General features: G+C 39.7%; 1 protein-coding gene across 2 annotated transcripts in view; it reads right to left on the bottom strand.

Annotated features, from left to right (window-relative positions):
• The window catches only part of GALNT7 (polypeptide N-acetylgalactosaminyltransferase 7), a 72,083-nt gene that overhangs the window by 22,855 nt on the left and 23,807 nt on the right, over nucleotides 1–25,421 (bottom strand). For both annotated transcript variants that reach the window (XM_040555409.1, XM_040555408.1), the window contains exons 2-3: nucleotides 17,385–17,842; nucleotides 1,089–1,255 (exon numbers count right to left, since the gene is read on the bottom strand). In XM_040555409.1, coding sequence (XP_040411343.1) covers nucleotides 1,089–1,255; nucleotides 17,385–17,842 — 625 coding nt within the window. The remainder of the gene's footprint in view (nucleotides 1–1,088; nucleotides 1,256–17,384; nucleotides 17,843–25,421) is intronic.

The following is a 25,421-nucleotide window of genomic DNA, read 5'->3' on the forward strand; positions in this document are numbered from 1 at the left end:
TTTTTTTTTTTTTGGCTCACCATCATCTTGATCCCTGAATATTTTGCCGGTTTTATGGATTTATTCCCATAAACCTGCAGGCAAGGCAGATGTGCTATTATTGCTATGCTAATATAAGACAAGGGACAAAGAAATCAAATAATTTGTCTGAAAGGAGAAAGACACAGTAACTGATGTCTAAACACTCTCAGTTACAAGAATACATGTCTTGTATGTCTAAAATGTTCTTATTTATGCCACTACTCTTTTTCTCTGTCTGCTCCTATTGAAGAACTATGTTAGAATAAAATCTTGCAAAATTTGACTGCATTTTTTTAAACAAATATCAAAATAGTACATTAAGTGTAAAAACAGAGTGATTTTGTCTATAACAATCACGTTATATTTGAATCTCTATCATACTGCTTCCAGTTCTCTGGATTCAGCCTTGACTTGTATTAGCCCTGAAGACACGACCATTAAAGGAAAAACGTCAACGTATGTTTATATTTGTAAGAATCACACAAATACATACTATAAACTAAGACCAGATATACATTGCAAAGGAAGAGAAACATTTCTGGACTTCTGAAAACATTGATATGCAGGTCTCAAATAAAGGGAGAAGTCAACATGCGCTTAAAAAGAGGATGTTAAAAAATAAAAAGATAGTGAAAATGAATCGGAATAATTCAATAACCTTAGACACATTTTTATTACAGTTTTAAAAAAAAAAAGGAATCTGGATTCCTCTACAGAATAAGGAAATAAATTATTCATAATAAGCTTAACTCAAACTCCTTCAATACACTTAAAACTATTTATTTTCACAAGAGCAGACAGAGGTACCAGTTCTCCCAACTTTCTCCTACATACACCTCCACAGCTGCAGAAGGGAACCTAACACAAAAAGGATCACCACCTTTATGAAAGCAGTTCACTGGAAAAGAGTTTTCCCTTCACTGAAAACTGAAATGACTGTGAAGAATTAACTTATTTTTCCTGCAGAGTCAACTCAGTCCATGTCAGGTAATAAATCAAAAGAAACCTATTTTTAAAGCAACGAATTTTCCTTTTCTGCAAGCAGTGTGTTAATATTGCCAACATACCTTTGTTGCTGAAATCATCAATCAGCACAATTTCTGCCAAGTATTTCCTTGGTGTTCTCTTAATCACACTGTGAACTGTCCTCATGAGCGTGGACCATCCTTCGTTATGGAAGACAATGACGACACTGGAGGTGAGCAGGTTTTCATCGTAATGCCAGAATTTGCATCTGTAAAAGGATTTCCTTGTATTAGTTTTAACATCGTGATTTACAGAACTGCTTGACCATCTTTCCACACATGAAACCTTCACTGAGGGCGATCTTTTAGATGAATCAGGACACAAAACATCATACAGCTCAAGCAGCACATTACAGAGGTACGATGCCCAAATAACAGCCTGCTTCCAGCCAGCGAGCCTTTTTTCCTCCTGAAAAAGGAGGAAAAAAGCCCTTTCTCTACCCTTTCACAACAAAATAGATTTAGACACAGTAGTTTTGTTAGACATACTATAGCAGCCTATGAAATGCTCATGTCAGCTGTTCTGAGTAACACTATATCCATTTGTAAAAAGTGTCAGAAAAGCCTAATTCCTCATGCAAAAAATGTAATCCCATGGCAGACACAAAGCGATCTTTGCTATTTAAACTTTCAGGTATAGCAAATATAGCTAAAAGAAAGGTCACCAAATCCAGGTAGCCCTCCATTCCTCTACTCAAAACTCAGTCACATGTCCCACCTGACGCAGCTTTGGCCAAATTTATGCAACAGTAAGTATTTTTTGAACAGATACAAAAATTGTGCTGAAAACTCAAAGGAGTAAAGTGATAAATTAAGCACTGAAATTAAACACTGTCCACATAACTTTAGATAAAGATCAAGAATTTATGGCTTATTCAAATGTTATGCCTATTTAAAATTTGCTAATAAATGCTAGCACAATAATAAAATTTAAATATTGACCAAAATAAACAGTTTCTACCCCCACAAATGCATTGGGTAAACATTCAAGCAATGGGGTCAGTGAAACATATATCTGACTGTATGGTTCTTATTTATTTTCATTTTTCTTATGTCTTGACCAACATCAAAAAAGAGTGACATCAGAAATATGACTGGTTCCTATGTGCATTCCTACTAAGTTTTTCAACTGAAGCATCTGTACCAGTAAATTTCAACTCTGTGCCACAGAAAGCACTTCTGCATCCATTTAAAACATTCTGCATTTCAATTTCACTGTGCTAACTAAAAGGAAAAAGTGCAACCTGCCCTTGTCCCTCCCTTCAGCAAGATTGCCCATATCCACACAAGACAGCATCAAACTTTCTGGCTGTGTATTCCCTAAACAACGTCACTGCCTTTGAATCCTGTTCCTGCTGTTGAAATTATACAGGCAGCAGCCTATATCACAAGAACTGAAGACAATACTCTGGGCAAAGGACATGCAAATGAATGAACATAATGGCATAATCATCCTTTTACTTCTTCCACTCATTACATTTTTCCCTCCACATACTGCAGAGCTTTCCCACACAAAGTGTCTGGAAGAACTCACGTCTTTTTTTCCTGAGGGATTACAGATGATTTAGTGGCAAGCAACACAAGTATTTCAGCCACACTTTTCAATGTTCATTAAATCACATTTATCAACAATGCATTTATTTTGCAATTGTCGTGTTTGCTTCCCCAGCTGCAGCCCTAAATGAGACTATTCAGTCTCCCTAATTACAACCAGTCCAGGTATTTCTACACCTTGAAGTTTTCCTACCTGATCACTAGCCCCCTTTTCCAAATACCATATACCTCCTATCACAGAATCCAGAGATGTAGACTCAGATTTCAATGGGCAGAAGACAAGTAAAGCAAGTAAAGTCTCTATCAGAGAGAATCTGACTTTTTCAAAGATACCCATTTATTTATTAAGAAATTATTCTTTACAAATGGAAACTTTGGAACTTATGGATGCACAAACTTCCATAGTTATATTTCTCAATATACATTAAAAAGCTTATTAAATGCAAAGAAACATTCCTGTGTTTGGAAAGAAATTACCTTAATCACCAGAAATCACCAGGTTTTCTGAAACTAAATTAAGTTATACATGGAAAGAACTCATCTAACTGGTCTGTAGATATTCAAACAGCATTTCTTTGGTCAAGAAGGAATTTTTTCACTTATTGCCTGGTAACAGCATTGGTGCATAGTCCTCTTCCACCAGAAGAAAGAAAAACTGAAGCTGATGGAAACAGACTATCCATTTTGATCCTGAGGGAAATGAAAATTACTGAATCAAACCACTCTATAGCTAAGAGCTATCCGATCAGGCCCTTCCTCCCTCAGTCAGGCTTGATGTAAACAATCTCTACAGCAGCATGATCTCTAGAAGTATGGTTTACTGTCTAAAAGCCTCCCTGTCAATTGTTTTTATGCCTGAAGTACCTGCAGCTCATCATATTTATAAGGTACCAATACACAGGTGCTAGACTTTTTTTTTTTTCTTTTTATGGATCAGGCCACTAATGCATTTCTTCCACAAACTCCTCTCAGAGATTTCAGCTGATTACAAGTTGCAATACTTCAATCTCTAGCACAAGCATTTAAGCTGTCGACAACTTATTTAGCTGTTTGTAGAGATAAAATGGAGAGGCTGGCTAGGTGTGTTAAGTCAGCTGTTTGAAGAAAGATTTTCTGTTGTGTGTTTAACAGCAGGTCAATAACAGAACATTTTGCCTTGAAGAAGAAGGCAGTATCTGGTGCTGCTGACTGGCATCTTTGGAAGTTTCGATTGGAAACTTTTCTGCTTTCCAATTAAAAAGACAGACAGCCATGACGTTTCAGACTGCCTTCAACAAACAAAAGAAACAAAGCAAATGCTGCAACAAACCAAAATCTTGTGTGTGCTTATTTTTCCCACTTCCTGTAGTGAAAGTAAATAATATTTAGGAACAAAATGGTTAAAAGCATAAGAATGAAAGACAGTAAGTAATTTAGCATATTTAAAAAACAAACCTATTACAAAAATTGAATTGAATACCACATCTGTGAGCAATTTATAAGCTTTTTTGATTTGTATTTAATATATTTTTAAAACATAAAAGCGGAGGTCTAGGGTTTTTTTTCTAACAACCCAACTTAATCTCCCCAAATCTGTCAGCACATTTTACTTTTCAAACTTAAAAAATCATGTGTTGCTAAATATACCATTTGTAAGCCATAAAAACACTACATTTATGCTTCTATACTTATGCTTCTATATATTCTATGCTTCTATACTTTTAGTTTTCTGCAGAGACTTGATTTCACTTACCGGATAGCCAACATACCAACTCATCAGGCCCCTGAATGTAACAGACTCCAGTAATTTGCACGCGCAATCTTGTCTCTTACATTGCTCTGGGAAGTAGAATTTTGAAACATAGTGGTTGCTTTAGATATAAGCAGTTAACGTATATTTTAGTCTGTCTGGCAATTTTCCCAAGATATGTGATTGTTGTTCGATTATTTGAGTGGCAAACCCGAAATCCTCTGCTCCCATTTGTCCAGTCCCACGGGGAAGGGAGCTGGGGAGAACCTTTTTGTGGAGCAGCAGTGACATCCAGTGGTTGGCAAACCAAACACCAACCAACTATATATGCACTTTCCTTGTGTTTGAAGCTGAGTTTTACAGTATTAGTTTACCTGTGAATTTTAGACACCAGGAAGGGGAAGTAACAAGCCTACACTTCCGAGCTCATACTTCTGTTTTAAAAGATAGGGGCAAGTAGGTACGGGCATCCAGGCAAAAGCTGCAACTTTTAAAATCTGGCTTGGAGCAGATTCAAAGTACAAAAAGATCTGTGACAAAGAGGATCTAAGTAGTTTGGGCCCCTAGCTTCCTCCTCTGGGTGCTCTGTCCTGCCCACACACTGCTCGGAGCAGCCCCTGTCCTGCACGGTGCCTGTTCAGACGAGGCCTGCAGGACAACTGTGGCGATAAGCTGTGAACCAGGACAGCAAACATCAGCTCGCCTACAAAAAATATTTTGAATTCTTACTGCTAGAGCTGAGAGGACACCACACTGCAGCAGACATGCAGGAGTGAGACCAGAGCATCCTTAAGCTGGTGTTGCCACTAGACACTTCACTCCACTTTGTCTGACCCCTGTGAAGAGCTCTGGCACAGAGCAAGATGAGGCAGAAGCATACACATCCGTGAAGGACTGGGAACACTGTTCCTCAGTAACGTTGCAGGGAGGAGCAGCTCTCTTTGCTTCCTTTCTTGAGGGAGCTCATAGGTGAAAGGAATCAACACCTTCAGACCAGCCCACAAGTCAAAGCTTCCTGTCCCCAGGCAAGCACCAGCAGTACTGAGCAGAACCACGGGCTGACTAATCGCTGGAAGGAGAAGAAACCTTTTGAAAGATACAGCCGTGACCTAATGGAGAAACAGAGTGAGTAATGTTTCTTCTGACTACCAGCCCATATACTTACCATACAAATCATCCCTTCTCCATGGCCGCAGGGGAACAGTACTACCCAGCATCCCTGCCCCTCTACCACAGGTGAGGTGGTGTACCAGCCTCAGCAGAGGAGGACACCTTTTCTGGGGAACTCCTCTGTACAAGAAGCTGGAGATCTGTGCTAGAGCACCCCTTGGCTTGAGGAAATTTAGTGCTTAGTGCTCTGTTTATTGGCTTGCTCTTGCTGATGTCCCTCGGCCCCACGGAAGTGACCACGTGTGGGTGCATGGCCCAAGGACTGGATGAATCCTACAGCCTCCCTGGCAGCAACCACCACAGTCACAGACGTAGGCTCAAATTTCCCCAGTCTAAAAAAAAAAGCCCAGGCTATTTGCTGCTTCTCCTGGAAGAGTACTCCAACCATCAAGCAAAAAATATAAGCAGCAAATGATGACAGCACCCTGACAGCAATTTAAGAGTTAGTCTCAATCAGATAGCTACTTAAAGGATAATTTGAGATCTTGAGCTAACTGAATTTCCTTTTATCCTGAATTCCTCAGTTTCTTTCCTAGCACTCAAGCCTCTCAACTCCAGAGAAAAGCAAGCGTGTGGCCACAGCCAGCTCTTCTCCCTGTTACTGTCATGCTCGGGTCAGCTGCTTAAAGTGCACCTGCATTTACCAAAGGCACGCTGGGCCCCGATCTGGCTGTGTCTAATTTCAAAGCACCGTGCCTGTGTGCTCGGCCCAGAAGGCAGCAGCACAGGTTTCTCCAGGGCAGCGCTCCTGTAACTGCCCCAGGAGCCAACTCCTACGACACTCGAGACACTGTTTCTGCTGAGCCCTGAGTGAGTGAAGAGCTGAAGGTCTCAATTTAGTATTTGTATTAACACATCAACCTGAAATTGTGATTAACATTAAAGTTCTAGTCTCTCTCTTGCATGAATATAAAATACAATTTAAAATTATGAACAGCTTTAAGTTGCATTTCATGTTGAAAAATGCGTGCGATTCACAGTGATATCAATTATCACCGACTGCTAATTGTTTGATAATGCATACATTTGTTTCTTTGAGCAGCTCTAGCACTAGCAGAGCCTAAGAGGAAGTCAGGAGCTGTTCCCATTTGCAGCTTCCTTTTCTTATAAGCCCCGTTCTTATCTTATAAGGACACAGGCGCTCAGCAGACAGCACGCTGTTTACATAGTTTAATTCTGAATTCGGGGCTGCACACTGTTTTAAATCATCAATTTATTATGACTACTGCAGTAAACTGCATCTACCCCCTAGGAAGATGGATGAGAGCTTCTTTCACAAAGCACCTTCCAACAGTTTACTCATCTATACAGCTGCCAACACCAAGGTCCTCACTGAGCCCTGCTGCTTGAGTGCCTGCAAGTCTGAGGCATCAACGCCTCTGTCTGGCACAGACAGAAGCAGATTACAGAACTCTGCATTTATTTGCTAAGGTATAACTAAGTAAATCTACTGTTAATATTGTATTTATTACCTCTGAATCATTACAGGGTATTTTTATGCATTATCAACATGAATATAAACTTAGATAACTTACAAACAGGGGTTCTAGGAAAGAAGTGAACAGACACCCCAAGAAGGACAGTTTGCTCAGCTGGGTATTTTTCTTTTTGCCTTCAGCAGGCAGTAGCAAAACCGCTCCTACACGTTATTTAACAGCTTAAACCTATGCCAAAGCAGCATTTCCTATTTTTATAATAGCTACAGGCTTTGTCTGCTTCCATTCCTGAAGCAGCCTGCAAAGCTATATGAGTGAATTTAGTTGCCCATGCCCCTGGAAGCACAAGCTGCACTTCCTATCATACCTCAGAGCACCACGACCCAAATTCAAAACAAGGTTTGTAGAGACCCAACGTTACTGCTAACAGGAAAGTCTAAAGAATAAACCTTGCCTTTTTTTTTTTTTTTTTTTTTAAAATCACAAGAATCTTGCCCATGGTCTTATTTTCACTGAAAAAGTTTAAGCAATAAACACGCTAGTGCAGGAGAGCCAGAGGCCAGAAACAAATTCCCTTCCCTGGGGGAGGCTGCCTTGCAGACACAGGGAGCCAAATCCTTTCCCCCACAGCTCCTGTTTTGTGTTGTGCCCAAAGCTGTCCTCAGCGTGTTCTTCTTGTGATATGAGACAGATCATTTTCACCTTCCAAGTTAGAGCCGCTGGGTTTTATGGCATTGTAGCTCTGCAGCATCTCCTTGGTTTAAAATAGCACAGTATTTCCCCACGTTTCTCAAGTCCTCTGCAGAACAGTGCACTACCACAGAGAGAAGACAGACAGGGCAAACTGATCACCAGACACCTGAAGACAATGTTTCTGTGGGTAAGTTACACAAAAACTGTTCTTCTGCCCTATACTTTGCTCTCCCCTCTGCAGCAGCTAGCACTGTTTTGTCAGAAAATACTGCAAAGAAGCCACAACTCCCTGTATATGGCAATTCTCATCATTTCTCTGCTTGGGTTTGCACTACTTTAGGAAGTTGCAGCTTGATGCATTTGCCAACGCACGGCTTAAAAGAATGCAGGCTGTGACAGGTGTTTCCTAATATAATAAACTAAATGGCGAGAAGAAGCCTGGGGCTCAGTCCCAAGGAAATACGTTATTTCTGCCACGTCTTGCTCATCAGATATCAAACCCCGATGTTCCTGTCTGGGCTCAGTTGGGCTGAATTATAACTTATATCACACCAGTTTATTTATATGCTTTAACATGAAATTTTGATTAGCAGGAACAAGACAGAGCGTAAGCAGTTCAAATATTATTTCAGCTTTGCATTCAAATTACAATTCCTTTGACAGAGAGTGCTTCCTCCATTTGCCCCAAAATGTTTATGATCCAAGGCTGCACTTGGATGGTTAGATAAACAGCTGAACAAAACCTCTCATCCTTTCGTCTGCTTCCTCCTCCAAACTCAAGGTTTAAGGCAGAATTTGAATATGCACCAGGTATATATGCTGTACACCATATATATATGCCATATATATTTATTTGAATAAGAGGTTCTGTTCAGAGCTCAGTCTTCTCACTTAGATGTACACACACACAGAAGTAACAGACAACACACCTGGTGCTTCTGTCAACTTCTATGTGCTCTTATTTCTCTGCTGAAACCTAAAACTTGAAATGCTAGTAGCTGGCATTGAAGAAACACTGGATCCATTCTTACTCTAGTTTTCACTATTGGGACCTGTTAACAAGACGTTAACAGAAAACGCTTATTTCTGCTTAAGTCCAATGACTGAAATTCATCTTTCCTGACCACAAAGAGATGCTCTGACAATACATCCCCAACTACATTTTAAACACCTTTTTTTTCTCCCCAGGAACCTTACCAAGAGTAAGGCAGCTGGTGCCCTGCCACGGACACACCGGCCTTCTTCACTTAGTCTGACCACCGGGGTTCACCTGATTCTCAGCAAGGCACACAAAAGTTTATGTGCATGCTGCAAAACTAGTTTTCTTGGCCACAGAAGAGTTATGGTGGACTATGTAACGCCTGAAGAAAAGGATTGTTCCCAAGGTACCATGTGAAATGAGACCAAGTCCCTAATGCTCCATTTCCATTGACATTGATACCAACAGTAATTACTGAAAGCTTATTTCATATAACAGTATCAAATATGTAATTTGCACAGTACTATAATTAAGCTACTAATCACATTCCTGAAGAAAGCAGGCTCCACTCCAGAGCTTTCCTATTCAATCTGCTTAGCTATGACAAGATTCACTGGACAGCTAAGCACTTCAATATAAATATTTTAATATATTTATTAATATATTAAATTTATTAATATATTAAAAATAATAATTTTAATATAAATATTTAATATAAGCATTTTAATATAAAAGATATTAAATTCATGTTACTCATTCAGAGTAAAAAGGGCATCCATTCCTAACGAGCAGCCAAGATTCATTTGCCCTATCATGTGCCTTGAGTAATTGTTTATAACTAAAGATTTTATTTTTTCAACTCAAGTAAGCACTAAAAACTTGCTATACGATTTGATATTTTTAACAGCACTTGGACCAGCTAAAGTGTCCAAGGCATCATCATCAAACTAGGATAGGAAACTGTCTTTACTAAGTAACAGTTTTGTTTTAATAACATACAGCTTTGTATGTAAGAATTCTTATGTTAACTCAAGGCTTTATTTTTGGAAAGAATTCCCTCCTCTGCTTGTACTAAAATTAATAGTAAAAAAATAAATAAATAACATGAACACCTTTCAAAACTACATTTATGATTTTACAAACAAGTCAATTCTTACTCACTTTGTTATGACCATTAAAAAACTTTTATAAAATGTTGGGAGTTGCAAAAACAGTTGTCCAAAAACACATTTCTGTACACACAGAGCATGGTACTCAAGCAAGGAAGAGTTACATTTTTTTCAACAAAAACTTATCACCAGTTCTTTTTGATGTAAAAAGATGATCCAGGACAACAGATCCTATTATTCAAGTATGTGTTTTAATGGCCCAAGAGGCATGCCCTGTAACAGCAATAACGTCATTAAAAAGGAAAGTAAAAATCGGATAATCCATGGAATGAAAAAACACTTTAAAATATTTATTTTGCTACGATCAGACTGACAGATGTGTGTGGGTAATGCACTTGAGATTCTGGCTCACAGTGGTGAACAGACAGCAGTTATCTGTTATAATACTGAAATAAAAATTCAGTAAGAGATTAATTTGTCTCATGTCATAAACATTCACAAAGAGTCATAATGCTTTCTCTCCCAGTCAAACTACTCAGGGTAAAATTCCTGTAGCATTTGTCAAAAGAGGCTGTCAAAAAAATCAAGCATAAATAGAATCACAAGACTAAAACCCTCTGGGTCAGTAAGAATAATTTGTAAGCAAGTCTTCTATGGGTAGGATAACAACAGCATATCAAGTCTGAGCAAAGCATGTTGAGCAGGGATCCTTTCTTACAGACAACACGGTTAATTATGCTGGCATAAAATCTGATCAACAGTAAGAACAACCCTGGCTTTAGGGCTCCAAAGTAACCTAAGTTAGTTAACAGGGAGTTTCACAGAGCATCACTTACAATATAGTTCAAGAGAGTGCTTCTTGACCTAAATCTTAACCCAAAGTGCAATGAGCTTGACCTCAGCCCAGCTGAGCTCTCCATATAACAGCGTGGAGGGAGTTATTCTGCTGTGGAAATGAACTTGATAAAGAAAAACCTGCATTGCTTCTCAGTGTTTCTGAGAGAAAAGAAACTGCAAAGAGAGACTGCTGCAACTAACACATTGTAGACGTATATTTTTTTGTAGAAACACTGAATGCAGGTTCTTTGGAACAACTAACATTGTTTTAGTATCGTATAACCAGGTAAACCTCTTGAAATGAGCCACACACCATACGGCCTCTTCTCAGAGCTCCACATTTCACTCATCAGTAGTTTTGTCCATACGGCAGTTTTCTCTCCTTTTTCGACTCTCTTTCATAGAGAAGCCACTATTTAAACATTTCCTGGCATCTGCCAGAAGAAAATCAGAATTTCAGGTGTTACAACTTTGCCAAAAGGGCCCAGGTCTCTGAGAACAACCTCCTCAAGACACAGGAAACAGCCCATTCCTACACGAATGGCTTAGAAGAAAGCCTGCCTGGCTGGTCCAGGAGCTCCTGATGGAGCTTGGATGCAAAAATCAAGAGCAGGGCCTGGCCGCCTAGAAGGAGTACAGAAAAAAAAACGAACGCTCAAGCGCATGCAGAGAGAAAGAAGAAAGGCAAAGCTCTGGTGGAGCTGAAATCAGTGAGACTGTTAAGAGAAATGAGAAGGGCTTATAGACAAGAGGAAAACTAGCAAAAGTGCAGGTTTACCACTGAGTGGTGTGTGACTCGTGTCAATAGACATCAAAAATACTGAGGTACTCAGCACCTTATTTCCCTTGTCTTTATTGTCAAGGCCTGCAGCCACACCTCACCAGTCCCTTTGTCTAAAGGCAAAGACTACAGAAGTGAAGGAATATGCACCACAGAGGTAAGCCGACCACTTTGCTGGATATATGACAGAGAACTGCATAAACACAGGGAAAGCCCACAGGACCAGGTGGGCTGCACTAGAGGTGCTGAGGGAGCTCGTAATGTCGTTGTGAGACAATTCATCACAGAATTCATGCAAGCAAACAGAAATTTGCAGCAACAGGTCTCTTCAGATGGGCTTTTGCCCACAGCTCCAAATGTCACAGTCCCTTTGGCCAGTACTGCGTCTGCTTTGTCCTTCCTATCTGTGGCTATACCACACAATAAAAGAAAAAAGATTTGAAGAAACACAGTAGAAGCCTAGCCTGGGAACTCATTCAGCATCTCATACCTCAGTCATGAGGTATTGGGAGCCCTGTTCTAATCATGGCCACAACATGCTGAAGGTCCAATGCCAAATAAGTGTCCTTGTTAACACCTCCTCTTGAAAAGGGGAGCTATAAAGGAAGGGAGCAGGTTTATTGAAATGCCTTCAGGTACCATGGAGGTTTTTCAACGACACCATGCTAGAAGCCGAGAATATTTACCACTAATCATAATAAATAAATAAAAGTCTAGGAAGGAACTACAAAAGGTAGCATGAATAAAAATGAGATGCTGCTAGCAGTGAGAATGACATTATTTAAATAAAGTGGGTGGTATCCAAAATGAAAACAGAAATGAGCACAAATTCAGGCAAACTGAACGTAAGTAATAAGATAGATGGAGGAGAAAAAAAAAAAAAAAAACCTTGACAAATAGCTTACTTCAGTATGAAAGCTGCTATTGAATTTTTTTTTTTTTTTTCAAACACCACAAGTAGGATGCCTGCCAGAAAGTCTGGTGGTCTGATAAACGATCAAAATGAAAAGAGACCACTTCAGAAGCAGGAAAACTAAATTAAGTATTTCCATTGAACTCTTTAACAGTGACCAACATCAGATACCCATGGAAAAAACAAAAACAAAAAAAAACAGGTCAAGTATACAGTGATACTTCCCAGTACGTGCTCCTATCTTCAACTACCTAAAGCTTAAGGACTTTGTAATTTGGAAATAATGGATGATATCTGTAGGATAGCTTTTACTGGATTTTTTTTCTCTGAATAGCCTAATTGCTTTTTTCTTTCTTTTTATTTTTTTGATAAACCCAGTATTTCCAGAAGAATGCAACATAAACTGACTAACTATTATGATGTATAACTACTGCTGACACCAGCCTTGATTTCAAGCAAACAGAAGTAGGAAAATCTGACACCATTTTTTACAAAAGGGCCCCGGGGATCTAAAGAATAGCTGACTACTAAGTCTGACTCCAGTGTTGAATAGAAGCTAATAATAAAGAACCAAATTAGTAAGTCATAGGCACAGCTTTTGTGGAAGAAAGCCATGCTGCAGAAACATATTACAATCTCTTAAAGGAATCAAAAAGTATGTGGACACGAGTGAGTCTGCTAATAGAGTAACAACTTCCAAAGTCTTTGACGAGGTTCTTTGGTTTCTTTTCAAGCAAAGTTCTTCAGCAAAGTATGTCAGGATAAGACAGAAGATCCTTTTAGATTAATAACTGCTTAAGGAGGAGGAATGAACACTGAAGGAAGTTTGCGACTGTAGCAGCCTAAGCATCTGTGCTGGGATCCAAGCTGTCCACCTCCTCTTCCAGGTCATTACTGGGCAATAAAAAAGAAACAAACCTTGGCAGTCTCAATTGAAATGACTATAAAAAGCTGCAGAAGAATTCAAGGACACTACCCAGGCAATTAACTGGCAGGAGAGCCCACTGAAAGTGCAAGTGAGTGCATACCAAGTGTAAGAACAGGCACAGTGCAAACAGCACTTGGGGACAGTCTCCAAACTTGTTTTTGCCACTCGAAACCTTGGAGCCAAACACGGACAGCTTTTTGAGCATTTTAGCACACATACTGCTTACTTCAGCCTGGAAAAAGACTTTGTCTCAGTGTGTACTGAATTCTAGGAGTTCAAACACACTTAAAAGACAAGTCAGAGCACAGAAAAAGGTCCACAAAGTATGACGATCCTGCTGCAATTTTTGGCTCAAGACACCCTTGCCCACTGGTTACCAGGAATGGAAGTTACCCCATTATTGCATGCTTTCTCCCAAGCATATGTTGTTAAACAGACCTAGAGAAGACAGATCTTTGGTCAAACCCAGAACATTTGGATTAAATTAAAACAAAAACAAAACAAAACAAACTCTGGACAAGTGGATCTGGGTGCTGGAAACAAAATTCTCTTCAGATTTTTCTTTGAGAGGACCCACCTTGTACCTAACAAAATTTATCCCCAACGTAGGTCCATTTTCTATTTCCCTAGCATGGTGTGTTTATCTTGAATCCAAAATCATCCAGAAACTTTATCATTCTGTTTTTATTCAGCTTTATCTCTGTGCATACTCCTGATCACAAAATATCCTGGGATTAAATATATTAATTATCTTATTCCCTAAAGCTAAAATTAGTTTAACTAGAGTTCTGCTAGGAAGCAGGACAAAATGTAAAACTGAATATAAAGGCTCTTAAAAGGTCGCACCTATCAGAATTAAAATAAATAAATAAATAAATAATCCAAACTTGGCAAAAATCACTAAATTTTAAGAAAAAGGTGTTCTTCCAGCATTTGCATAGAGGTTTTAGACAGGGCCTGCTAAGCCTGCCCCCGCTTCTTTGCAACCAGAAGTAAAATGGAACACAAGTATTGCTCCACCTAAACCCAGCTTATGGTTCCCCTGGCCCTCCTGCAGAGTGCTGAACGGCTGAAGTGAGATGATGCTGTATTTGAAACTTTGTACACAGATATTTCAGTATCCCCATACATTCTTGGTTCCATTTAACCGAACCTGTGACTTTTATGCCAACAGAAGTGTTTGCCTTCAACCTCAAAACAGCCTGGCAGTTTTACAGCAATACACCAGGCAGCAATACAGATGTACTAGCCAAAGGAACATTTTCAGATGTACCTGACAAACCACATCAACACGCCATCCAATATTATTTCTCTCTACAGGGGGCAGCAAGAGGCTTTTTATGGCAGCTGAGACAGCCCACAGTCACCAGCAAAGTTCCTGCTGAATCAATAACAGCAGCTGGCAAATCACCTTGGCCACACGTATGTGTCTGACTCGAAAGACAAATCTAACTGTAGCAGGACTGAATCCCCCTTCACAGGCACTTCTTCCCTCTTCCCCTTTCAGCAGGGAGAAGCCTCAAGGCTGCATGGCTTTTTAGCTGAGAGAGTCAGTTCTTGCAGTGCTATTTCACTCCTGCCAACACCACCTGGGGAAGCACTTGGCGTACTTCCCTGAACCAACCTGACTGCTGAGGGTAACACTGAAGAATTTTTATGCCTCAAGGAAAAGGCAGAGGTGAGGCCTACCTGGATTTGAACATCTCTGAACGAATAACTCAGTCTTTGCCTGAAAGATCTACCTCAATTAGCAATGCTGGCAAGCAAAAAAAGGTTGATTATACTGTTCTTCAGTAGGATTATGCTGAATGCTGACCAGCCTTACCAACCAAAATGACTTACTAAAGAGATCAGTAGGATGAAAAGGGGAAGGAAAATAAATGGTAAAATAATTAATCCAACAGGCCATCTGCTACCTTTTGCTGCATTTCTTCCCAGTAGCAGGGGAATGAACAAGAAAGAAAATACAATGATACCTGAAAGCAGCACCAGCCAATCCTCATTGCTTTCCCTCTCTTCTGCCTTTCCCAGGAAACACATTGAAGCGATAAACGTTTAAACTATTCAGAATAATTGCAAGCATCCTGGGTATTCATTATACAAAATAACTTATATCAAGTTGCCTGAAAGATATGTTTTGTTAACATTTTTTGTGCTGTTTTGTTTGCTCGCATAGGATATTAAACAGTAAAACTTAACTTTGATTTGATCTGCTGGCTTTGACCTCCATGGAAGACTTATCTGCAAGTGAGCTTGGAGGAAACTCTTAAATTTCTGATCTGATCATGGCTGTCTCTACTGTTCCTCAAAGCATTTAGGTCTTCTTAGAGAACTTCTATCTTTATTACAGTAGTAAAGATAAACTCTCAGATTCGAGGTGGGGAACTACCTGGCAGATATGTAGTCTCTCTGATGCTTTCCACCTCGGGAAAAAACAGGCAGGAGCTCTGCTGCCAAAGATACGGTCAGTAGCCTGGGCAGAGGCAGCCTGGTCCCACCTTCATCGGACATGTCATCGGACATGCTGCCATTTCTGCTCGGCTGTCTGGGCAGAGCAGAGAGCTTCCACCTCCATCCTCCCGCTCTCCTGAGGGAAGGCAGGGCCAAAATGAACTCTGCTAACACGAACTCTTGACTCCGAGCAGCTTCACTCTGCTCAGTTCACCACCGCACCTGGTGGGGAAACCGTTTTTCTTTGCAAGATCCTGTAGTCCTGTTGCCTCTTACAAAAAGGGCCTCAGTGGCTGCCAACCCCACAGCAGAAGCAGCAGTGCTTAGGGAACGGCCACCTGGAAGGAAATGCTGGCCCAAACAGGTTACCTGGAGCATTTCCTCCCCTTCAGAAAATCTCTTCAGCACAGAGGCCCAACTGCTGACTGCAGTGAAGAAATAAAATTAAAGTGAACTTCAAGATAGCAAACCTTTCCCTGCCACTAGCAGCTGACAGACTCGTTTCTCTCCTCCAGCTTCAGGCAGGTGCAAATCTTTAGTAAGTCACCCAGGGAACATGGCACGAAGAAAGAGAGGCGCTGTACTCTATGCACTTCAGTGATTTTAACAAATGCACAGCGGGCAGTAAATTCATGCAGCAGTGCTTGCACAAGCATGAGTCAGACTCACAGCTGGCCACCTGTCTCCCACCTCATGCTGTGGAAAAACACCCTTTTTATGAAAGGCCATGGCACAGTCCCAGTGAGCAACCAGTGACCAACCAAACAGATCAGCTGCCGCAGCTGGAAGCCTGCAATGCCGAGATGAGCACCAAACCCCGGGACTGGCAGAGCCCCCCTCTCTGCTGGGGAGGAGAGGAGAGAGAAAACAGGCAGTACTTCATTTCATATACCTTCCTGTCCGATGCAAAAAAGCTAAAAGATACCAGTCAATCAGTGTGCTCACAAAGCTTTCCTTAGCTGATATTTAACAAGGAAAATAATATTAAATGCAGATTAGCCTGAAAGCAAATTTGGCTCCAGCATTTAGCAAAGACAAGAAGAGACTGTTTAAACCTGTTAGTAACCATACACAGAGCAAATACTAATATCTCCCCAGAATCCCCCTCACATCAAAGTAGACACATCCCAGGCAAGAGTTTTTTTTTTTTTTTTCCCCCTAAGATTACTTCCTTCTTTATGATAAATGCAGTAAGTAGTGTAGGTAGAAGATTAATCTGCTGTCAACTCCAAAATCCAAACTCCAGTATGGCAGATCTATACTCCCGTTAATGCAGGTAACTAAGCAGAGTTATTTAAAGGGAACAATATTACTTTGTGTTTTTTTTTTTTTAAAGCATTGGCACGAAACCATAACTAAATAAACCGTACTATAAGAACTTATGCATGAAATAATAATTAAAAAAAACCAAAAACATTCTCAAAAGCAAATCTTAAGTTATGGATTATAAAGAGAACACACAACAAGGAAGACTGACTGGACGTGGAACATCTAAATATATGCAATTAGACATTAAAATGGATGACTTCAGAGACAAATCAATATAGATTAAGTGTTCGTGAAAGGAATAATTGGAACAGCATTAAGAATAACATATGGAAACATTTGGTACAGTACAGCACATTTGCCTGTCAGGACAAGAAGTCTCAAGTACTTGCCTAATTAATAATATTATTTTAAGCATCAATTAAGATCTATGGAAAGAAAATAATTAAATCTCATAAAAACAGAACTAAAAGAAAACAAAAGTTTGCTTACTCTTCTTGACGCAAGTCATTAACACTCCGATCTAGTGAAATCATATCACTTGCCACCATATTAAACCCAAATTCTTTAATGCTGGCTTGAATGGATTCTTTGTAATCTGGTCCTAAAACATATGGCTTCGCTTCCTCTCCAGGGCCACCAACAACTCCGTGAGGCTCAGGCTCTTTGGGTTCAAAATTACCAAGGACTCCAGGTCGTAAAACAGGATCTGGGTATACAAATGTCTGAGGCTTAAATGTGAGATACTGCCTCTGGATGACGTTTTGCTGATTGTTATCACCAACACCATGCTGATTTAGTTCATTTTTGGCCTTATTTTTCCTTCGAATTGATTCCAAGTCCACTTCCACACCTTCAACATGAGGCCAAGGTACCACAGGTTTGAACTTCTCATTTCCTAGTCCACGTTCTCCTTTGTTTGGTATGGGTCTGTTGGCTTCTTTGTCATCCTATATATACACAGAGAAACAGCAGGAAATCACATAAACGTATTACTTTTATTTTTCTTACCCCACCCCCCCTCCCCAAATCCAGTACCTTGGCACTGAGAGTTGATACTATATGTATGTTAAGCAGAATGGAGAAATCTCTGTTCATTTAGGGGCTGAATGAACACTTGTCATTAAAGCTAGCAGTTGCTGGAGAGCATCACTGGACAGTGTCCACACTTACCTGAGCAAGTGGTCCTGGAAAAGGCCTAATGTTCTTCACCACCCCAAAAAATTGTTCAGCAATTTTACAGCACCCTCCCAGAGAAATGTGAAATTCACACAGATTTCGAAACCTTCTTGGCATTTTCAGTGATCAGCAAGGTCTATGGGGTAGGACAAGGGTGATTTTGAAAGAAACTTGGCAGAAAGGTTCTGAGTGGCTGGGTGTGAAGTCTCTGGAGAACAACAGCCCCACCCACGAACACGTTCCAAAAAATACAGTCACTGCTTTCCCTAGTACTTCTGTCCAATGGGACAATGGGGAAACATTGCTGAAAGTCCAGATTTCCTGGTAAAATTATCTATTTGTAAATGGGATAGATGTTCTCTGTGGAATTCAGTGTCACCTAAAAATGCACGCATTTTGGCAAGATCTCACTATCTGTTCACAAATACAGGATCAAAATAATAATAATAATAATAATATACATCAGAAGGGTGTCACCAATTCAAACCTGCTAGAGGCAGGTCTAACTCCAAAGATCAGGCTACTCAAAGACGTGTCCAGTCAGACTCTGAAAACATCTAATATCTCTGGACAGCCTCTTCCAATGCTTTACCAGTGTCTCAGTGAAGATACATATTTTTTTCATCACACCCAATTAGAAATTTCTTGTTATGGCCTGTGATGATTGCCTCCTGTCCTTTCAGTGTTGACCCCTGAGAGGACTTTACTTCCATTTTCTCTGTAACCTCATTTTTGAGGGTGAAAAGGTGTAACTAAATTTTCCATTAGACTTCTCCAGGCAAAACAATCCCAACTCCTCTGCCCTGTCCATGTGCTGCAGCCCTCCGGCCTCCTCAGCAGGTCTTTGCCAGGCCCCTTCCATTTGTGAATTTTTCTCCTACGCTGGGCACTGCAAGAGGAGAAACCAGACACAATGCTCCAGATACAGTCTCGTTAATTTTGTGTTATCAAGAAACAAAACACTTCCCTTAACTTGATGGCTAAGCTCTTGCTACTCATTATGCAGTTTGCCTTTACTGCAGCAAGGGCACATTGCCGACTACATCGCAGTGTTTTCCTCACATACCATGCTGCATAATAAACTTCAGAAAGTAAGAAAAATCCATGATAAAATATGCCTAGAGTAACACAATAACAATGGGAGTCAGACTGGCTCCAATTCAACATAACATTCTACCTCTCTGTTCTAATTTAAACAGGGAAGACGTACAAAATGCAGAAGTGCTACATTATTCTGCTCTTCCATCATTTTCTGAGGATCCCTGAAAGCCAACATGGGAAAGGGAAGGATAAGAGCACATGAAAAGGCACATTTAGCAAGGAGGTAAAAGGCTAGACATGTATCTAACTGAAGCCTTGAGACGACTTTTCAGAAGAGCATCATCTCACACTTGCCCTAGAAATCAACATGAACGCTCCGCCACTCAGCTGTCAGAACACTGCTGACCTCTCACAAATTTGTGCCTAATTTCTGATCCAAGTGCACAGACAGCTAAAAAACCAATAAAATAGTGGGAATCATCAAGAAGGATTCTTAAAGAAACTGTAATTTTGACTACATAACATTTTGATGTATTCATATCTTTGGTAATAGTTAGTTCTGGTCTCCACATCTCAAACGTACATGTTGGAGTTAGAGGAGGTACAGAGGAGGGCAACTGGAATGAAGGAGGAGGTGGACAGTGCCTTGGGACGTATGTGCAGAAGAGCTGTGACTCTGCAGTTTGGTGATGTGATGGCTGAGGGGTATATGACTGAAGTTCACAAAATCATGAGGGTGATGTATACATTGAATGCAAAACCACTGTTTACCCTAAATCCAAGGTCTAGGGGCACTTGAAAAAAATTCATAGAATATTTTTTTTTAAAGAAAAACAACAAAACCAAAAAAGTTCTTTGCACAGGCAGTGATCTCCTGGGATATGCCACATGGAGGCTGTGGACAGAGATAGTACCGACAGTGAACAAGGGATGAGGGAAAGCGATGGGTGACTGTTTTATGACCAGACAGTGAAAGGACTAGGGAGGGAGGTAGCTTCTAACAACTCTAATTCAACCTGTGTGGATGCTGGAAGAGTCCAAAGGGAAGGAAGCAGAGCCAGTAGCCAGGCTTGCCTGCACGTCCTGCTGCCATTCTCAGACACTATCCTGGTCTAGATGGATCACTACTCTCAGTCAGCCAGGCATTTCTTATGCCCTTGGTCTGTACCAAAGCAAATATCTTTTCCCGCCATTTCCACCAACTGTAAACATTACAAGCTTCGACTTCACCCGTTCTCTGACTGAAGGAAAACACTTCTAAAAGTAATTTGTTTATTTTGCTGCCATCAGAACTATGGCTTACCTCATACTACACTTAGCCTCATTATAACTGTTACACATAATTTGCATTATAATGCACTTATTTGCTGTTCCCTTCAAGACACTAAATATATGTCATTTTTCTAGGCTGGAAATACCGCATAGAACGAGCAAATTATACACACACACACAAACACTCGCTCACCTCTCCCCTCCAGTTTCTACACACCTATGACAATATGACAGCAGGCGCTCGTTGTGGGGCAGCCCCGGGAGGCAGCTAAGCACCACACTGCCGCTCACTCACTACTTCCCTCCCCATGCCTAGTGGGGTGGAAGGAAGAGAAAAGGAAGAACAGAAGTGAGAAAAACAGAAGTGAGAAAACTCACATGTTGAGACAAAAATAGTTTAAAAGTGAAGGAGAAGTGGAAGATGGAGAGAAAACAAAACAAGTGACGCAAAGGCAATCAATCACTCACAACCTCCCACAAGCAGACTGATGCCCAGGCAGTTCCTGAGCAAAACATGGCTAATCTCCCTAAATCCACTCTTCTCCTTTCTGAGCATGGCATTATATGGTATGGAATGTCTCTTTGATCAGTTTGGGTCACCTGCCTGGCAGTGTCCCCTCTCAGTCCCTTGCTCAATTCTAGCCACCTCCATGGTGGGCAAAGTGAGAAATGGAGAAGGCCTTCGGGCTGTGCAAACACTCCTTGGCCATAACTGTACCACTGGTGTTATAAACGCCGTGTTGCTAGCAAACCTTACAGGCTGCTGTGAAGAAAATTAACTCCGCTCCAGACAGCATTTTATGGTTTTTATGGGCATTTTCAAAAAAAAAAAAAAAAAAAAAAGAATTGCTTAAGTGCAGTCCACGGGTCCTGGAGATTACTCATTTATCCACAGATAACAGAGACAAAGGATTTCTAAATACCATCTGGAAGAAAAAGCAAAGTCAAGCCACAATCAAAGAACTATTTTGGCCATTACATAAACCCCAATGCCTCAGTTAGGAACTTCTAGAACTTCTCTTTTATGAGTGATGACTTCCCTTGTATTTTTTTAAATGATTAAATGACTTATCCAGAACTGGCTGAATAGTTTTTAATTAGTGATTAAAAGTTCAGTGCAGCAAAAGAAGAATCAAACTTCTAAAATATTCATACAACGACAGCAAGTTGGAAGGCATGCATATGAAAAAATCACAACCTTTCAAAAACTGGTAAAACAAGAGACTCTTAAAATTATTTGAAAAAACTCTGGAAAAGACCAAATCAGTTACAACAAGGTGAAGGGAGGTCTCAGAAAAAAAGTGAGCACAACACACACCTGAGCATTCCTGGGTTTTCCAGAAATTAGGGAAGAAAGGCAAAAATCTGAGTCATCTCACATCTAAAGACCACCAAAGAAGAGCAACAAGATCTCATGATATCTTACAAAGGACACATAGTAAGCTGTTTATATATAATAATATAGATTTCTTTCCCCCAGGAATAAACCCTTTTTTTTTCTATAGGCTAAATCTAAAGATTTCCTGCCAGCTTTTCTAGCTCCAGCTCAAGTGAAGCCTTCTTCATTGTTTAGATGTTGTTTTCACCCCTTAAAAGCATTATGTATGAGTCACTGCTATGAGTGTTTCGGAAATATTGAGATGATATAAACATAGTCAATTCCTGACTTGTGTAAAAAGGAGATATTTGGTGTGATTTTTTTTTTTTGGCAAGTTAGGTTCTTCATTTTTGCAAAGGAGAGGAATGAAACTGAAGTAATGAGGAAAGCAACCATATCCTCTCGGAAATGTATTTCTAAATTATACAAAGCAAAAGAATAAAAAATGGGAGAGGCCTTCATAAGGCTGCAAGATTAGTCAACTGACAGAAGGGCTGGAATTCTGGCTGGCAATAAAACTGAAAATGTCAAAGTTGCATAATCTGCTTTTCTTAAGTAAACCAGTTCAAGACTGGCAACTCCCTAAATTTCTATGAAATCATGTCTGAAGTACAAATTGATGTTAAAAAAAAAAAAAAGTGGATTTGTTTAATTTATAAAATTGAAGAATATCATACCAAAAAAAAGTTTGCTAATTGAAAAGAATGTCTATAAAAGCAACTTGCTCATCTAGACAAAAATCAGTGATGCCCAAAAAAATGAAGAGAAGCATAATTAAGTACAATTCAGTAGTATACTTATACCCAAGGCTACAAAAGGAAATTAAAAACTCTACGCTCTCAGAATATGTGTACTTATACCCAGCTGATTAAAGATGGATGCCAAGTATTACAATATTCAGGTGTTCTTGATGAAAAACTACAAAAACTCATTAGGTTAATATTTTAGTAATCCAGAAGGTCAATCCCTATGTACTTGCATTTTTCTCCAGTCTAACTGTTGCCTTTCTTAATTCCTGGCTACATCTACACCACTGGCACTTACCATGAAATGCAAACACAAGGAAGAGTACAAGGACTTTAACTGATGATAAATCAACAGTTCTCACAGCTCCCTTCACTCAAGTTCTTCATGCAGGTGACAAGATTTAAAAGTAAACAAAGGGGGGGAAAAAAGAAGTATTTTGAATAGAGACTGTCACAGGTGCTGTGACAGAGACTACACAACTCTCAGCTTACGTTTGGTACTTCAGCAAGGATTTCAACATATTTAAAGTATTTTGCTTTGTTTGCCTCATCTTAATGCAGTCACATTCCTGGCTTATTGGAGAAAAAAGTCCACTTGAAAGGGGTTCTGATACAAGACACCTGAGCCTACCATTTTAATTAGTTGAGGAAATGGGAGGGGTTGTTTTAATTTGTTCAATTACAGAAGAAGGAAAGAAGAAAAAGGAAAAGGGAAAAAAAGAAATAGAAATAGAAAAAGAAAAAGAGATGAAGACAAAAGAAAAAAGACAAAAGAGAAAAAAGAAGAGAAGGGAAAAGACAAAGAGAAAGAAGAAAGAAAAAAAGAAAGACAAAATAGAGGAAAAAGGAAGAGAGAAAAAGGGAAAAAATTAAAAGAAAGAAAAAATAAAAAGGGAGAAAATTAGAAAAAAAAACAGAGAGAAAGAAGAAAGAGAAAAACCACAATACGGATCCACAAAGATTTCCTTATTGACTAGACTCATGCTGAGGAGAGACTAAATAGTGCCTGTTCTCAGCCATGCTTCTAGCGTGATTCTGCTCTATATGCTAACAACGTGTGTGGGGAAACCACGTTGTATATATTGGTTTGCTTCTAATCGTTACGTGTAGGTTTTACTCACCAGGCAGAGTAAGCGCAGAACATAGATGGATAAAAATAGCGTCACAACAATTTCTTTGTTCTACAGCTATTTTTGTGTCGCATGATAGGAAAAAAATAATTCTGGTAAAAAATTTGAAGACTTTTCATTACACAGAACCAAACACAGCCAAAGTGGAGAACCATCTTATCCAACAACATATTGTGAATAGATCTCACAGTAGATACTCACTAACTTCATAATAAATAAAATAACCCTAATTCCCACAACACAGTTGGCTGGCTGTCAAAGAAACCCTAGGAGATGGTACTGCTTCCAATTACACCCTTCATGGTAACCTCTATCCTAGCAATCAAGATGTAGCTACTGCAGGATCATCTGCGGAAGGGAAAGCAAAACCAAAAGCACAAAGAAATTGAAAAACACAGCTTTGAAAACAAGGAGGAGGAGTTATGGCACAACTGCCATAATTTCAGAAAAAAATAAATTAAAAATTCCTTTGTAATCATTAATTTTTTAAGTGTTCCAGCATAAAGAGGTCTATTTAAACTCCATATGCAGCACTGCCCACTTGTCAAATTTTGCAAAACCTTCCATCAAGCAATTTCATCACAATGTACTCAAATTAGGGCAGAATTTGGACCTCAAGAATTCTTCTGTTGAATATGAGCAGTGGCACTCAAGCCACCTGGCTTGAAATGGGCTTTTGCTATCACAGTATCTGAGCAAAAATGGCTCACTCTTTTGCTTTGGCTTCTCCTCTTGGTGTCATCCTGAGCCACTCCAAAGGTGACGGAGTGCACACTTCTCTGCTCAGTAGCTCCTACAGTAACTTCTAGGGCCTGTGTAACCTTAGAACAGAACGTTCATGAGAACTGCAGAAACAGAAAGAAATATAATTTTACACTAAATTATAGAAAATTTCTGAGGTTTAAAAATACATGCTTGTAAAAATAACAGATTGCTAAATCACTGTAATTGCATGCTTTGTGCAACTCGACTGAAAAACATGTTAAAGGTATTCATCACCAACGCTTCCAGGAAAACATGTCTATAAGTTACGCTCTTATGTCTACAGTTACCCTCAGTTTTGACAGATATCCTGAGAACATCAAAGTCCAATGCCATCTATCTGGATTTTGCCCTGGTAAATATTCTACAAGAAACAAAAAGTACTTCAACAAGACCCAAATCTAACCTACTAGCATTAAAGCTGCATTAATACCAACCTGGAATAAGTTTTGGCACATAGAACTGACCTGACTACTGTACCACAAACGTGTTACTGTGATGGCATCTCCAAACAGCAAGTAACCCTACCAGAAGATGACCACATCAGTCTACTTTTCAGAGTGTTCCACACAAGACTTGGTCAGAAGCCACAAAGAAAACTCAGAAAAATTAAACAGAACTTTGAAGCAAGCATCACTTTATATACATTATATATATAAATATAATTATATATATACACATACATAAGTATTCTATTCATTAAAAACACACAACTTGGAAGTGCAACTGAGGTGCAAGAGCCAAAAGCAGCTTTGGAGAAATGCATGTTCAGCAACAGTTTTATACTACTATGTATTGTACTTCCACTACATTTAAGATGTAAAATAAAATGCAATTATTATTATTTTATATGGAGGACAACTTTCCCCTTCACGTACTTCTTAGATTTTATAGTAATGGTCAAGCTGATTGCTACCTGATGCATTACACATTATCCTGCAGCATCTTTTATTCAGCTTGCTTTTCTTGCCCCCTTCTCTCAGTTCCCAAGGAGCTCCTCAAGAGGGAACTGTTTTGCCAG

Source organism: Cygnus olor, chromosome 4, assembly GCF_009769625.2.
Source record: "Cygnus olor isolate bCygOlo1 chromosome 4, bCygOlo1.pri.v2, whole genome shotgun sequence".
Lineage (NCBI taxonomy): Eukaryota > Metazoa > Chordata > Aves > Anseriformes > Anatidae > Cygnus > Cygnus olor.